At 50.9% G+C, this 14,988-nt stretch overlaps 1 protein-coding gene across 2 annotated transcripts in view; it reads right to left on the bottom strand.

Annotated features, from left to right (window-relative positions):
- The window catches only part of LOC127567451 (DDRGK domain-containing protein 1), a 66,663-nt gene extending 51,889 nt beyond the window's left edge, over positions 1 to 14,774 (bottom strand). The window contains exon 1 of one of the 2 annotated variants that reach the window (XM_052010371.1): positions 14,575 to 14,774. In XM_052010371.1, the coding sequence (XP_051866331.1) occupies positions 14,575 to 14,719 (145 nt within the window). In that variant the 5' untranslated portion in view covers positions 14,720 to 14,774. The remainder of the gene's footprint in view (positions 1 to 14,574) is intronic. The other variant, XM_052010370.1, reaches the window with a different exon arrangement.
- Positions 14,775 to 14,988: the final 214 nt, after the last annotated feature.

Below are 14,988 nucleotides of genomic sequence, written 5' to 3' on the forward strand. Positions count from 1 at the left end.
TACAGAAGAAGAATATCTAAGGTACTTCCTGATTCATTTTTTAAAATTATCTTAACCAAATTATGATTTTTTTTATCAGTGGATGTGAATGCTATAGAGAAATATCGAGATACCATTTGTGTGAGAATTCAAGTCCTTACCCTGAAACCAATACAATTTATCTGCTGTGAAGAGGAGTTGTACTGAAATTGAAAATCAATTCGGTAAAAATATTGAAGAGGCAGCCAATGCCCACAGAAAACACCCATCTCAGTTTCTGCTTTCCTACATAACTTTTCAATTTTCGAGCACCTCCACAAATGAGAAATTTTCATTCTTGATTATTGCATAACACAAATTTACAAAATGCATTTGGATGCTGCAACTTTATTTTGGTTACTCTCTTCCTATTTACATACCAGTACATTCACTTACAATCCCTTTTTATATTATTTACTAGTTTACTCTAATATTCTATCTTCTGGAACTGGGGAGCATAATTTTAAAATAATGGGTTGCCTCTTTAAGACAGTGATGAGGATAAATTTCTGCTCTCCAAGGGTCATGAATCTTTGGAATTTGCTACCCCAGAAAACCATGGAGGTAGATTAATTGAATACATTCAAGTCATAGACTGATAAGACATTTGAACTACAAGGGAGTCATGAGGAAAGCACTGGAAAATAGTGTTGAGGGCAAGATTATTAAATAGTGAAGCAAGCTTGAGAGGCTAATTGGTCTATTCCTGCTCCTGTTTCTTATATGTTATTTTATAATACCCATTCTAAGTCTTGCAATATTGTTTATTGCAATTTGACTAATCATTGACCAAACCTTATGTGTAACTTCAAAAACCCAAAGGATTTTAAAGTTAACTTTGCTGACTGCTGTGACATGTCATCCAAGAACATGAGTGAGAAAGAGCCAGCCAGCCAAGAAGTTTTGTTTTGTGAATTAGCAAATTGGGCAGAACATCTTCAGACAACTCAGTGTTGGGAAGCATATACTAATTAACGAATGAACTGTTGAAGAATCAAAAGAAAACAATTGGGACTATAAACTTTTTCCAAGTGATAAAATATGATATTGGGATGAATCACTTTTAAATAAGTATAAAAATAACTACAAAGTAGCATTTCAGACTGCAGTTGAGAGGAAGATAACTTTGGTAGGGGTGCCAATGAAAGAACTTGCCCAGGTCACAAGTGAACTTTCCCATCTGCTGGTATCCCTAGTGTATAAGCACTTTGGCGTATGAGTATTTAACCTTTTATGTTAAGTAAGTTGGTACAAGATTAATAGTTTAAAGAAAAGACATGCTTCTGGGTTTAAAGGGAGTGTAATGATACTACTGGATGCTCCCTTGGGATTGATAGTTTGTTGCAAGTGATAAAGGCTTATTCTACCTCCATAATTCCATGTATGCACGTAGTTCCATGGTGATTTCATGTAAAGAAAATTTTATCTCCATAGACTTAGTCCAAATCCTGAAACCTGTCAGACTGAACCCATAATGGTGCGTCTGTCACTTTCAATATTTGCTCCCTTATACATCCTGTTATCTCTGCTGTTTCCACCTCCGGTAACTATAAGCAATCTTTCGCTGAAAAGCATTTATGTACACACCAGCATTTCTTCAAAGTAGGTACATGCAAAATTAAATTAGCAAAAGGCCAAAAATACCAACTCGGTTAATGTCTCCTTAAAGTGGGTCATGTGTAATAGTATATATTAAATTGATTACTTTTAAAAAGAAGTAAAATTATCTTTTCAAGCCTAAGGAACTTAATCTATTTCAAAAGCTATAACTAATTTAAACTAATTTCTAAATCTACAGATAACAGTCTGACTAAATGACAGACTGCGTTGGCACATTAATTTTTCATCTTATGTCCTGGTGTTGAAACTTGCTGTAAATTGTTTTCAATTATTTTGAGCACGTAACAAAGAGGGTCGTGCAATTGATCTGGTCGATACTGATCTTAACAAGGCTTTTAACAAAGTCCCACATGGGCAAGCTAGTCAAAAGAAAAGTGAATAGGACCAAAACAGAGAGGCAAATTGGATGTAAAACTGGCCCAATGGCAGGAAGCAAAGGGTAACAGTTGATAGGTGATTTTGCATTTGGACGTCTGTTATCAGTGAGGTTCCATGTGGTTCAGCATTTCGTTCCTTCCTTTTTACAGTGTATATTAATGATTTAGACTTAAATGTAGAGGGCATGATACAAAAATTGGCCGTGTGGCAGATGGCGAGGAGGGAAACTTTAGACTGCAAGAAGATGTGGAAGGTTTGCTCAGCTGGGTAGAAATGTGACAAATGGAATTCAGCCTCAAGAAGCATGAAGAAACATGTTTGGGAGATGCAGCAGGAAACAACAGAGGAAATATAAAATAAATGGAAGGATATCAAGTAGTATGAAGGATCAAAGGGACCTTTAGAATCTACAGCCACAGTCTCTAAAGGTAGCAGGTGAAGTCAATAAAGTGTTTTTAAAAGCAAATGAGATGCTTTCCTTTATTAGCACTGGCAGAGAATACAAGAGCAGGGAAGTCATGATGTAACTGTATACAACATTAGCTATATTACAGTTTGAGTACCGCGCACAATTCTGGTCACTTTAAAGAGGTGATAGTAGTGCCAGAGATGTAGAGAAGTACAAAAATGTTGCCAGGAGTAGAAAAATATCATTTTGATTAAAAAAAAAACTGGGATTAGCTGGGGTTGTTTTCTCTGGAACAAAAGAGGCTGAAGGGAGAGTCGATCGAAATTATACAGAATTCTGAGGGGCCTGAGGAAATTAGGATGGACCTATTTCCCATAGCAGAGAGGTCAAAAACCGGGGTCATATATTTAAAGCAATTCGTGGAAGAATTGGAAGAGGAGAATGTAGAAAGCATTTTTCTCCCAGAATGGAACTCACTGCCCGAAAGTGAAAGAGGCAGATTGCCTCATCACATTAAAAAAGACCTTGGTTGCAAACTCAAAGAGTAGCTCTGTCTTGATCAGCAAAGACACAACTTGCCTGAATGGCCTTCTTTGGTGTCAGAAATTCGCTATAGTTCCACAAACAAGGATCTCTCAATCTCACTCATGGCCTTAGAGACAGTGCAGTGAAAATGAGCAGATTGACCTTTACACTTGAGCTCAGAATAACAAAAGGTAATCTCACTGAAACATATGAGGTTCTGAGGGCATCAGAGAAGGTAGACACTGAAAGGATGTTTCCCTTGGTGGAGAGTTTATGACTAAAATGGCCGCGGACTCAGGATGGATTGAAAACTGCGACGAGGAGGAATTTCTTCCTTCGGATAGCTGTAAATCATCTATAGAATTAACTACACCAGAACAATTAGGATGCCTAGTCATTAAATATAGTCAATAGATAATTTTTTGTATGACATGGAAATCAGCAGGGAACGGAGGCTGGGTAGGAAAATGGAACTAGGCCAAAAGGTCAGATTACTCATAATCTTACTGAATGGCAGTGCAGGTTCAAGGACCTGATCCTGTTCCCAGTTCTTGCATTAAGAGTTGTGTGAAATGAACTTGGCCTCACTCAATGAAGGTCTAAAGGAAGTAAATTAGCAACTCCATCCAGAAAAAGGAACAAACGTGCCTTGCACAAACGATATTGTTTGGAGGTTGGAATTAGGAAAATATTTTGTCATTATGCTGCAAATAGTGAGATAATAGATTATCTGGCAATCCTTAATGCAACCAAGCAACAATTAAAACAAAAGAATCTATCATTCTGCAGCATTGATCATCTTGACTAAAAATAAAAACTATTAGTTTCAGGTGGATTTGTTTCTACTTCAGAAAAGAACCTAAAATGGCCTAGTCACATGCTATTACAATTGCATACCAAGCAGGCAGCACAACACTGGTATCACAATACATAATCTTCCTCGTTACATATTTACAAACTCAAAGAAATACCCTTCCAATATTAACTGTTCCCCTTTAATGCCCAAAAGATACCCCAGCAGGAATGATTTTTTATGACAAATTAACCATTTACAAGAGAAAAGGGAACTGCACAAATGCCACAATCAGCTCTACTGACAAAGTGGGGAATCCACACCTGGATAGGGCATCAGAAGATATCATCTTGCTAAGACAACAGATTTTTTTAGAAACAAAGAATGAAGGTTTATGATACTGCAGATTATATATTTATGATAACTAGATAATAGCACATAGGTCATTTTCAGGTTGGAAGGTTGCCACTAATGGGTTGCCACAAGATTTACAGCACAGGAGACAGTCTTTTACAATCTATGCTAATAAATTAGATAAAAGCACTATATGTAATGCATCAAGCAGCTAAACATAAAGTTAAGCTGCATAGAGGACACAAAGGACACAAGTCCACCTCTGTACCATTTTCTAGCACTGAAACAACATTAGCAATCTCCATAACACTGTTTTCAAAGACTCATTTAAAAAAAGACTGCTATATATATGGCGCCTGTTGTAACATTTGTCTTTTCAGAAACTGTGAGCATTAGGAGTTGAATTTCCTGCACCTTCCCTCACAGCTCCAACCTGAAGAACCAGCCCTTAAGGGTTGCACCATAACACAACTCAGGAATAAGTGCGTACTACATTGATGGGAGAGGGATGGGAGAGAAACGTGAACAGGTTTCTGAAGAACAGTGCATATAGACAGGAGCCTGTTGTAAAAGGTACTTAAGGAAGAAAGATACCAGCAAAGTTTCTGTAGGGCTGTACGCATACTTTGGAGAGATTTGCACTGCAACCAAATGCCCCTTCCAGGATGCAAGTGTAAAAGGGGCATCTATCAAAAGTATCAGTTTAGCTTTATTTGACTTCCACAATGTATCATGTGTGGTATATCTCAGCAGAGCTCACCTGCAAGGATCCTGAGTAAGGGTGACCCTTTGACTCAGAGAAGTGCAGGCATTCGTGATTTTCAAAAGTCACAGACAAACCTCAGGCTACAAACATCAAAAATAATTCAGTTTCAACTGACACTACTGGAACTCAAGTGAAACATAGCTTTGTACATAGTCGATATTCGCTATATTCAAACAGGATTGGCTTATCATAGGACTCTATCACACCAAGTGCCCATTTCAAAGGCACTCCACTACAACATGGCCAAGCAGTATATAGAACATAATGAAAATAAATACACAATCGTACTTTAATGTTGCAATGACCCATGTCACAAAAGGCTCATGAAGACTTAAAAGAGCAGCACTAGCCATCAAGGCATATACACTCCGAATGACTGCTTCCAATTCATTACATTAGCCCCATTATATTTTAGAATGTCGTTCTAGCATCCTGGCATAGGTATATGTTCCTAAAGCAGCCTTTTTATTATACATCCAGCATCTCAACCAGCACTGAAGAACACCAGGTTCCGCAAGGATGTGAAGTCATACTCAGTGCACAATTAGGAGTTCGAATTCAGACTATTGTGGGAGTGCCTTTACTGGAACTCAAGTTAAAGGCCTACCACACAGGGCGATCAGAGAATGGCAACAAATGTAGCCTGACCAGCAATATCCACATAAATTTAATAAATACTGAATACACTCTACAGGGTTGTTTCAAATGCATTCCCACTGCTGACAAGTTATACTGTTCAAAATACAACTTGGTGTTAGTTAGCTTTTTGCTTTCAATTATATTCTAATCACACATGTACAATTACAGAACATTTATGACACCAGAAGGCAGCCATTCACCCATCATGCCTCTGACAGTCGAAAATGAGCAACTCAACTTATTTCCACTTTCCTGCACTGGGTCCTTAGTCTTGCAAGTCATGTTTCTTCAGTTACACATCCAAGTACCATGAGGGTCCCTGCTTCATCCACCTTTCAGACAGTGAGTTCCAGGCCCCTACCAGCTTCACGGTTCAAATGTTTTTTCCTCATCCCTCTAATTACTTTAAATCTATGTCCCTGGTTTTTAAATCCATTAGGAGGGCTCCCAAGTCATTTCTAGTTTAGTACTCCAACTGCCAGATGTACAAACATCATCAGCTAAACTTCATTTTGATTCCGTTTCTGTCTTTGTGCATATCTACAGTATCCAGTATACCACTATTTCTTCAACTACCTAGAAACTCATTTCAATTAAAACATTTTGAATGTTTGTTTTCATTCACAGGATATGGATGTTGTTGACAATGCCAGAGTCATAGTCCATTCTTAATTGCCACTGAACTACGGAATCAACCACATTGATAGATCTAGAGTCATATACAGCAAAACTTAATCTGACACTCTCAGGATTTTGGTGGCTCCAGACTGGACGATGCTGTTCCTACTTAACCCAACACACTTAATTCACTTTTTTTATTTAAAGACGTTACACTGTAGTATAATATAATTTCCAGCAAACCCTCTACGTTTAAGGGGAGTATGGCCCCATAAGTTTCAAGTACCTCTGTAACTGGATCCTTGACTTTCTAACAAACAGACCACAATCAGTGAGGATAGGCAGCAATACCTCCAGCACGATTATTCTCAACACTGGTGCCCCACAAGGCTGCGTCCTCAGCCCCCTACTCTACTCCCTATACACTCACGACTGTGTGGCCAGATTCTGCTCTAACTCCATCTACAAGTTTGCAGATGATACCACCGTTGTAGGCCGTATCTCAAACAGCGATGAGTCGGAGTACAGGAAAGAGATAGAGAGCTTAGTGGAATGGTGTCATGACAACAACCTTTCCCTCAATGTTAACAAAAGAGCTGGTCATTGACTTCAGGAAATGGGGCGGTGTACATGCACCTGTCTACATCAATGGTGCTGAGGTCGAGAGGGTTGAGAGCTTCAAGTTCCTGGGTGTGAACATCACCAACAGCCTGTCCTGGTCAAATCACGTAGATGCCACGGCCAAGGAAGCTCACCAGCGCCTCTACTTCCTCAGGAGGCTAAAGAGATTTGGTTTATCACCAACTTTTACCAATGCACCATAGAAAGCATCCTATCTGGATGTATCAAGGCTTGGTACGGCAACTGCTCTGACCAGGACCGCAAGAAGCTGCAGAGAGTTGTGAACACAGCCCAGCACATCACGGACACCAGCCTCCCCTCCTTGGACTCTGTCTTTACCTCTCGTTGTTTTGGTGTAGCAGCCAGCATAATCAAAGACCCCACCCACCCGGGACATTCTCTCTTCTCTCCTCTTCCATTGGGTAGAAGATACAGGAGCCTGAGGGCACGTACCACCAGGCTTAAGGACAGCTTCTACCCCACTGTGATAAGACTATTGAACGGTTTCCTTATACAATGAGATGGACTATGACCTCACGATCTACCTTGCTATGACCTTGTACCTTATTGCACTACACTTTCCCTGTAGCTGTGACACTTTACTTTGTACTGTTACTGTTTTTACCTGTACTGCATCAATGCACTTTGTACTAACTCAATGTAACTGCACTGTGTAATGAATTGACCTGTACAATCGGTTTGTAAGACAAGCTTCTCACTGTACCTCGGTACAAGTGACAATAATAAACCAACACCAATACCAATACCAAGTGATTGCAGGAAACGGAGCCCTCAGTGAGCCAGATGTCGAGTCATCGGGATTTCCCAAATAATCAGATAGCAGGTTATCAAAGCTTTACTACTTAGCCTAGACCAGATGTGTTTTACTACAAATCGATTGTTTCACAGTTACTGAGATGACAAAATTTTAGAATTCTAGATTTATTTCATTACTTGAATTTAAATCCCCCAACTACCACCGCATGATTCAAACTCCTGCACCAGATCATTGTTCCAAAAGTTTAGTGGCTAGTTTGGTAGCATTAAACCTCCATAACTCTCCCCCACCCCCTACAATTTAGGCACTAAAATCAAAAATCTGTATCTGATAATACTCCCAAGTAAACAGTGATCCACCTCTTGAAACTAAGGAATTAAAGTCAAATACGGTTATTCAATGAAATAAGGACAGGGAGTAATAGAAATGATCAACAGGTCAGGCAGCATCTGTGGAAGGAGAAATAGAGTTAACATTGCAGGTCAAAGACCCTTTGTTAGACCTGCTGAGTGTTTCCAGTATATTCTGTTTTATTTTAGATTTCCACCATCTGCAGTTTTTTTGATTTTCAGTATTACAGTGGTTTAAAAATCATAATTATAGAAAAAGTAAACGTGTTTACAAAATTAGGTCCTTTAATTTACAGAATACTTATTCAAAATGGGCTTCACACTTCACATGGTTGTTCAATTTGAAACATTAACTCTATACTTTCCAAGAATAGTGGCTGTTTCTGTCATTTTGTGTCTTAATTTTACATCTTCCTCTTCATCTCAAAAACTGAAGATCCCAGTTGTGTGTTGAATTACTGGAAAGTAATAAAACTCCTTTCCCCTTTTGAAAAACATAGTGATGCTGGAGGAACTCAGCTGGTCAGGCAGCATCCGTGCAGAAAAGCAGGCAGTCAACGTTTTGGGTCAGGACGCTTCCTCAGGACTCAAGATAGGAAAAGATAGGATGCAGCTCTACAAAACTCTGGTTAGACCACACTTAGAGTACTGTGTCCAGTTCTGGTCGCCTCATTATAGGAAGGATGTGGAAGCGTTGAAAAGGGTGCAGAGGAGATTTACCAGGATGCTGCCTGGTTTAGAGAATATGCATTATGAGAAGAGACTAAGGGAGCTAGGGCTTTACTCTTTGGAGAGGAGGACGATGAGGGGAGACATGATAGAGGTGTACAAAATATTAAGAGGAATAGATAGAGTGGACAGCCAGCGCCTCTTTCCCAGGGCACCAATGCTCATTACAAGAGGGCATGGCTTTAAAGTAATGGGTGGGAAGTTCAAGGGAGCTATCAGAGGAAGGTTTTCTACCCAGAGAGTGGTTGGGGCATGGAATGCGCTGCCTGGGGCGGTGGTGGAGGCAGGTACATTGTTCAAATTCAAGAGATTGCTAGATAAGCATATGGAGGAATTTTAAATAGAGGGATATGTGGGAGGAAGGGGTTGGATAGTCTTAGGTGAGGTTTAAAGGTCAGCACAACATTGTGGGCCGAAGGGCCTATATTGTGCTGTGCTGTACTGTTGTATGATTCTATGAAAAGGGGAAGCCCAATATATAGGAGGGAAAAGCAGAGCAGTGATAGGTGGACAAAAGAGGGGAGGTGGGGTGGGCACAGGGTGGTGATAGGTAGATGCAGGTAAGAGATAGTGATAGGCAGGTGCAGGGGAGGAGGGGAGAGCAGATCCACCGGGGGATGGGTCAAAGGTAAGGAGAGAAAGGAAAAAAGGGGTAGAAAAAAAAGATAGGCTAGGAAAGGGAAGAAAAGAAGAAGCATGGTTGGGGTGGTGGGTGAGGGGGTTACTTAAAGTGGGAGAATTCAATGTTCATACCATTAGACTACAAGGTTCCAAGATGGAAAACGAGGTGCTGTTCTTCCAGTTTGTGCTTGGAATTCTCCTGGCAGTGGAGGAGGCCGAGGACTGAGATATCTGCGATAGTGTGGGAGGGGGAGTTGAAGTGACTGGCAACAGGGAGAAGCAGATCGCAGTTACGGACAGAGCGCAGGTGTTATGCGAAACGGTCACCTAGTCTGCACTTCTCCTTGTCATACTTACAAGAACATGTATGCACAGGTACAATGAAAAACTTAGTTGCAGCAGCAATACAAGGACATAGAGTTAGAGACACAAGATTCATTAGAAACATTAAACATAAAGTATACACAATTTTTACAAGAGAGAACACAAAAAAAACAAAGAATTCAATGGGTCAAGCAGCATCTGTGGGAGGAAAGAAATTGTCAACATTTCGGGTCAAAATCCCCCTGCATCAGGATCAGGCGATGATTCCTTTCCCCCCCACAGATGCTTGTTGACGCTCTGAGTTCTTCCAGCAGATTGTTTGTTGCTCTTAGATTCCAACATCTGCAGTCTCCTGTGTCTCCAGCAAAAAACAAAGTCTATTGGAGGTCAAAGAGATCATAGTGTTGCTATACTGCTTAATTTGTGTTTCTCTTGTGAATGCCATGTGCCTGTGACCCTGCTGCAAGTTTTTCATTGCACCAGTGCAGGCACAGTAGTGTAGCGGTTAGAGTAATGCTATTACCGCACCAGTGACCCAGGTTCAATTCTGGCCGCTGTCTGTAAGTAGTTTGTATGTTCTCCCCGTGACTGCGTGGGTTTCCTCCGGGTGCTCCGGTTTCCTCCCACATTCCAAAGACGTACGGGTTAGGAACTGTGGGCAAGCTATGTTGGCACCAGAAGCGTGGCGACACTTGTGGGCTGCCCCCAGAACATTCTACGCAGAAGGTGCATTTCACTGTGTGTTTCGATGTACTTGTGACTAATAAAGATATCTTATCTTATGTACTTGTGCATATGACAATAAATTCCACGGTGGTGATTAGAGTTCCCTCTATAGATGCTGCCTGACCCGTTGAGTTCTTCCAGCAGTTTGTTTTTTTGACACCACTGCAGCAACCCAGCTGGGAGCACAGGTGGGGGGGGGGGAGGGGGGGGAAGGGGGGGGGAAGGGGGGGGGAGGGGGGGGGAAGGGGGGGGGGAGGGGGGGGGGGAAGGGGGGGGGAGGGGGGGAAGGGGGGGGAAGGGGGGGGGAGGGGGGGGGAAGGGGGGGGGAGGGGGGGGGGAGGGGGGGGGAAGGGGGGGGGAGGGGGGGGGGGAGGGGGGGAAGGGGGGGGGAGGGGGAGGGAAGGGGGGGGGAGGGGGGGAGGGGGGAGGGGGGGGAGGGGGGGGGAGGGAGGGGAGGGGGGGAGGGAGGGAGGGGGGGGAGGGAGGGAGGGGGGGGGGAGGGGGGGGGGGGGGGAGGGAGGGGGGAGGGGGGGGAGGGAAGGGGGGAGGAGGGAGGGGGGGAGGGAGGGGGGGGGGGGGGGGGGAGTGGGTGGCGGGGCGGGGGGTGGTGGGGGCGGGGGGGGGGCGGGGGGGGGGGGGGGGGGGGAGGGGGGGGGGAGGGGGGGGGAGGGGGGGGGGGGGGGGAGGGGGGGAGGGGGGGGGGAGGGGGGGAGGGGGGGGGAGGGGGGGGAGGGGGAAGGGGGGGGGGGAGGGAGGGGGGGGGGGGGGGGAGGGAGGGGGGGAGGGGGGGGAGGGAGGGGGGGGGGGAGGGGGGGGGGGTAGGAGGTCAGGGGGGGGGGTGGGGGTGGGGGGGTGGGGGGGGGGGGGGGGGGAGGGGGGAGGGGGGGGAGGGGGGGGGGGGGAGGGGGGGAGGGGGGGGGGGGGGGGGGGGGGGGGGGGAGGGGGGGGGGGGGGGGGAGGGGGGGGGGAGGGGGGGGGGGGGGGGGGGGGGGAGGGGGGGAGGGGGGGGGGGGGGGGAGGGGGGGGGGAGGGGGGGGAGGGGGGGGGGGGGGGGGGGGGGGGGGAGGGGGGAGGGGGGGAGGGGGAGGGAGGGGGTGGAGGGAGGGGGGGGGAGGGAGGGGAGAGGGGGGGGAGAAGGGGGGAAGGGGGGGAGAAGGGGGGAAGGGGGGGAGAAGGGGGAGGGGGGAAGTGGGGAGGGGGGAAGGGGGGGAGAAGGGGGGGAGAAGGGGGGAGGGGGAGAAATGGGGGGGGAGAAGGGGGGAGGGAGGGGAGAAGGGGGGAGGGGGGAGAAGGGGGGAAGGGGGGGGAGAAGGGGGGAAGGGGGGAGAAGGGGGGAGGGGAGAAGGGGGGGAAGGGGGGGAGAAGGGTGGGAGAAGGGGGGGAGCGGAGGGGAGAAGGGGGGATGGGGAAGGGGAGGGGAGGAAGGGGGAGGGAGGAAGGGAGGGGAGGAAGGGGGAAGGGGAGAGGGGGGGGGAGGAAGGGGGAGGGGGAGGGGCGACGGGGGGAGGGGGGGAGGGGGGAGGAGGGGGAGGGGGGACGGGGGGAGGGGGGAGGGGGAGAGGGATGGAAGGAGAAGGGGAAGGGGGAGGGAAGGGGAGGGAAGGGAAGGGGGGGGAAGGGGGGAGGGAAGGGAAGGGGGGGAAGGGGGAGGGGGGAGGGGGAAGGGGAGGGGGGAGGGGGAAGGGGGAGGGGGGAGGGGGAAGGGGGAGGGGGGAGGGGGAAGGGGGAGGGGGGGAGGGATGGAAGGAGAAGGGGAAGGGGGAGGGAAGGGGAGGGAAGGGAAGGGGGAAGGGGGGAGGGAAGGGAAGGGGGGGAAGGGGGAGGGGGGGGGAAGGGGGAGGGGGGGGAAGGGGGGAGGGAAGGGAAGGGGGGGAAGGGGGAGGGGGAAGGGGGAGGGGGGAAGGGGAAGGGGGAGGGGGGAAGGGGAAGGGGGAGGGGGGAAGGGGAAGGGGGAGGGGGAAGGGGAAGGGGGAGGGGGAAGGGGGAGGGGGAGGGGGGAGGGGGAGGGGGAGGGGGAAGGGGAAGGGGGAGGGGGAAGGGGAAGGGGGAGGGGGGAAGGGGAAGGGGGAGGGGGAGGGGGGAAGGGGGAGGGGGAGGGGGGAAGGGGAAGGGGATGGGGGAAGGGGAAGGGGGAGGGGGAAGGGGAAGGGGGGAAGAGGAAGGGGGAAGGGGGGGAACGGGGGAGGGGGAAGGGGAAGAGGAAGGGGGGAAGAGGAAGGGGGGAAGGGGGGGAACGGGGAGGGGGAAGGGGAAGAGGAAGGGGGGAAGAGGAAGGGGGGAAGGGGGGGAACGGGGGAGGGGGAAGGGGGGAGGGGGAAGGGGGGAGGGGGAAGGGAAAGGGGAAGGGAAAGGGGGAAGGGAAAGGGGGAAGGGGGAAGGGAGAGGGGGAAGGGGGAGGGGGAAGGGGGAGGGGGAAGGGGGAAGGGGATGGGGAGGGGGGATGGGGGGAGAAGGGGGGAAGGGGGGAGAAGGGGGAGAGAAGGGGAGAAGGGGGAGAGAAGGGGGGAAGGGGGGGAGAAGGGGGGAAGGGGGGAAGGGGGGGAAGGGGGGAAGGGGGGGAAGGGGGAAGGGGGGGAAGGGGGGAAGGGGGGGAAGGGGGGAGGGGAGGGGGGAAGGGGGAGGGGGGAAGGGGGAGGGGGGAAGGGGAGGGGGAAGGGGGAGGGGGGAAGGGGAAGGGGGAGGGGGGAAGGGGGAGGGGGAAGGGGGAGGGGGAAGGGGGAGGGGGGAAGGGGGAGGGGGGAAGGGGGAGGGGGGGAAGGGGGAGGGGAAGGGGAGGGGGGGAAGGGGGAGGGGGGGAAGGGGGAGGGGGAAGGGGGGAAGGGGGAGGGGGAAGGGGGGGAAGGGGAAGGGGAAGAAGGGGGAGGGGGGGAGGAGGGGGAGGAATGGGGAGGGGGGACGAGGGGGGAGGAAGGGGGAGGGGGGAGGAGGGGGGAGGAAGGGGGAGGGGGAGGGGGGGGAGGGGGGAGGAGGGGGGAGGAAGGGGGAGGGGGGACGGGGGGAGGGGGGGAGGGGGGAGGAGGGGGAGGGGGGACGGGGGGGAGGGATGGAAGGAGAAGGGGAAGGGGGAGGGAAGGGGAGGGAAGGGAAGGGGGGAGGGAAGGGAAGGGGGGGAAGGGGGAGGGGGGAGGGGGAAGGGGGAGGGGGAAGGGGGAGGGGGGAGGGGGAAGGGGGAGGGGGAAGGGGGAGGGAGGAAGAGGGGGGGGAAGGGGGAGGGAGGAAGAGGGGGAGGAAGAGGGGGAGGGGGGAGGGGGGAGGGGGAGGAGGGAGGGGGGAGGGGGAGGAGGGAGTGGGAGGGGGAAGGAAGAGGGGGGAGGGGGAAGGAAGAGGGGGGAGGGGGAAGGAAGAGGGGGGAGGGGGAGGAAGAGGGGGGAGGGGGAAGGAAGAGGGGGAGGGGGAGGAAGAGGGGGGAGGTGGAGGAAGAGGGGGGAGGGGGAGGAAGAGGGGGGAGGGGGAAGGAAGAGGGGGGAGGGGGAGGAAGAGGGGGGAGGGGGAGGAAGAGGGGGGAGGGGGAGGAAGAGGGGGGAGGGGGAGGAAGAGGGGGGAGGGGAGGAAGAGGGGGGAGGGGGAGGAAGGGGGGGAGGGGGAGGAAGGGGGGGAGGAAGGGGGGGAGGAAGGGGGGGAGGGGGAGGAAGGGGGGGAGGGGGAGGAAGGGGGGGGAGGGGGAGGAAGGGGGGGGAGGGGGAGGAAGGGGGGGGAGGGGAAAGGGAGGGAGGGAGGGGGAGGGGGAGGGGAAAGGGGGGGAGGGGGAGGGGAAAGGGAGGGAGGGGAGGGGAAAGGGAGGGAGGGGGAGGGGAAAGGGAGGGAGGGGGAGGGGAAAGGGAGGGAGGGGGGAGGGGGGAGGGAGGGGAGGGGAAGGGAGGGGGGAGGGAGGGGGAGAAGGGAGGGGGAGAAGAGGAAGGGGGGAAGAGGAGAAGAGAAAGGGGGAGGAAGAGGGGGAAAGGGAGGAAGAGGGGGAAGGGGAGGGAGGGGAGGGAGGGGAAGGGAGGGGAGGGGAGGGGGGAGGGGAGGGGAGGGGGAGGGGAGGGGCGGGGGAGGACGAGGGGGAGGGGAGGACGAGGGGGAGGGGGAGTGGGTGGGGGGAAGGGAGGAGAGCAGCCAATGACTGGGTTCAGCCCCAGCCCTGCCCACGTGGGAGGGTGTGATTGACACCAGACTCGACTGACCAATCAGGGAAGAGAGCTGAAACTTCCGGTGATGAGGTCGGAGGCGGGCGCAGCGGCCCGGGCGGCCGGGGCCCAGGCGCGGGTGTCAGCCGCCGCTCACTCCGCCTCCGCACCTTCACCGAATGTCCTGGGGAACTCGTACCTTTCTTCACCTGTCGTCCCAACTGCGACACGAAGAAGATTAAGACGGCGATGATGACGGCAGCCAAGGCGTACAGCACGGGATCCATGTTTACCTGCCGCTGGCCCCGCCCACCTCTGACGTCATCGCCTCTGGGCGGCGCCATCGTCCTTCTGCTGGGGGGGGGGGTTGGTGTGGGAAAAACCCTCGGGACAGTCAGTTATCCCCAGGCTTTGGATGCAGCCGACGTCCTTTAACATTATAAAGTGCTCATTTTCTTTGAGTGCGTCATTTTCTTTCTGCGTGTATTATAACTATAATGATCACGTTAAAGGATCATTAAGGGCCCCTCGCCAAACCATTGGTTGGAACCAGAGCCGTGCAGGGACCCGGATGTTCCTCACAGCGCCGCCGCTAGGCTGGGAGGGTGAACTG

The sequence above is a fragment of the Pristis pectinata genome, chromosome 2, assembly GCF_009764475.1.
Source record: "Pristis pectinata isolate sPriPec2 chromosome 2, sPriPec2.1.pri, whole genome shotgun sequence".
NCBI classification, from domain to species: domain Eukaryota; kingdom Metazoa; phylum Chordata; class Chondrichthyes; order Rhinopristiformes; family Pristidae; genus Pristis; species Pristis pectinata.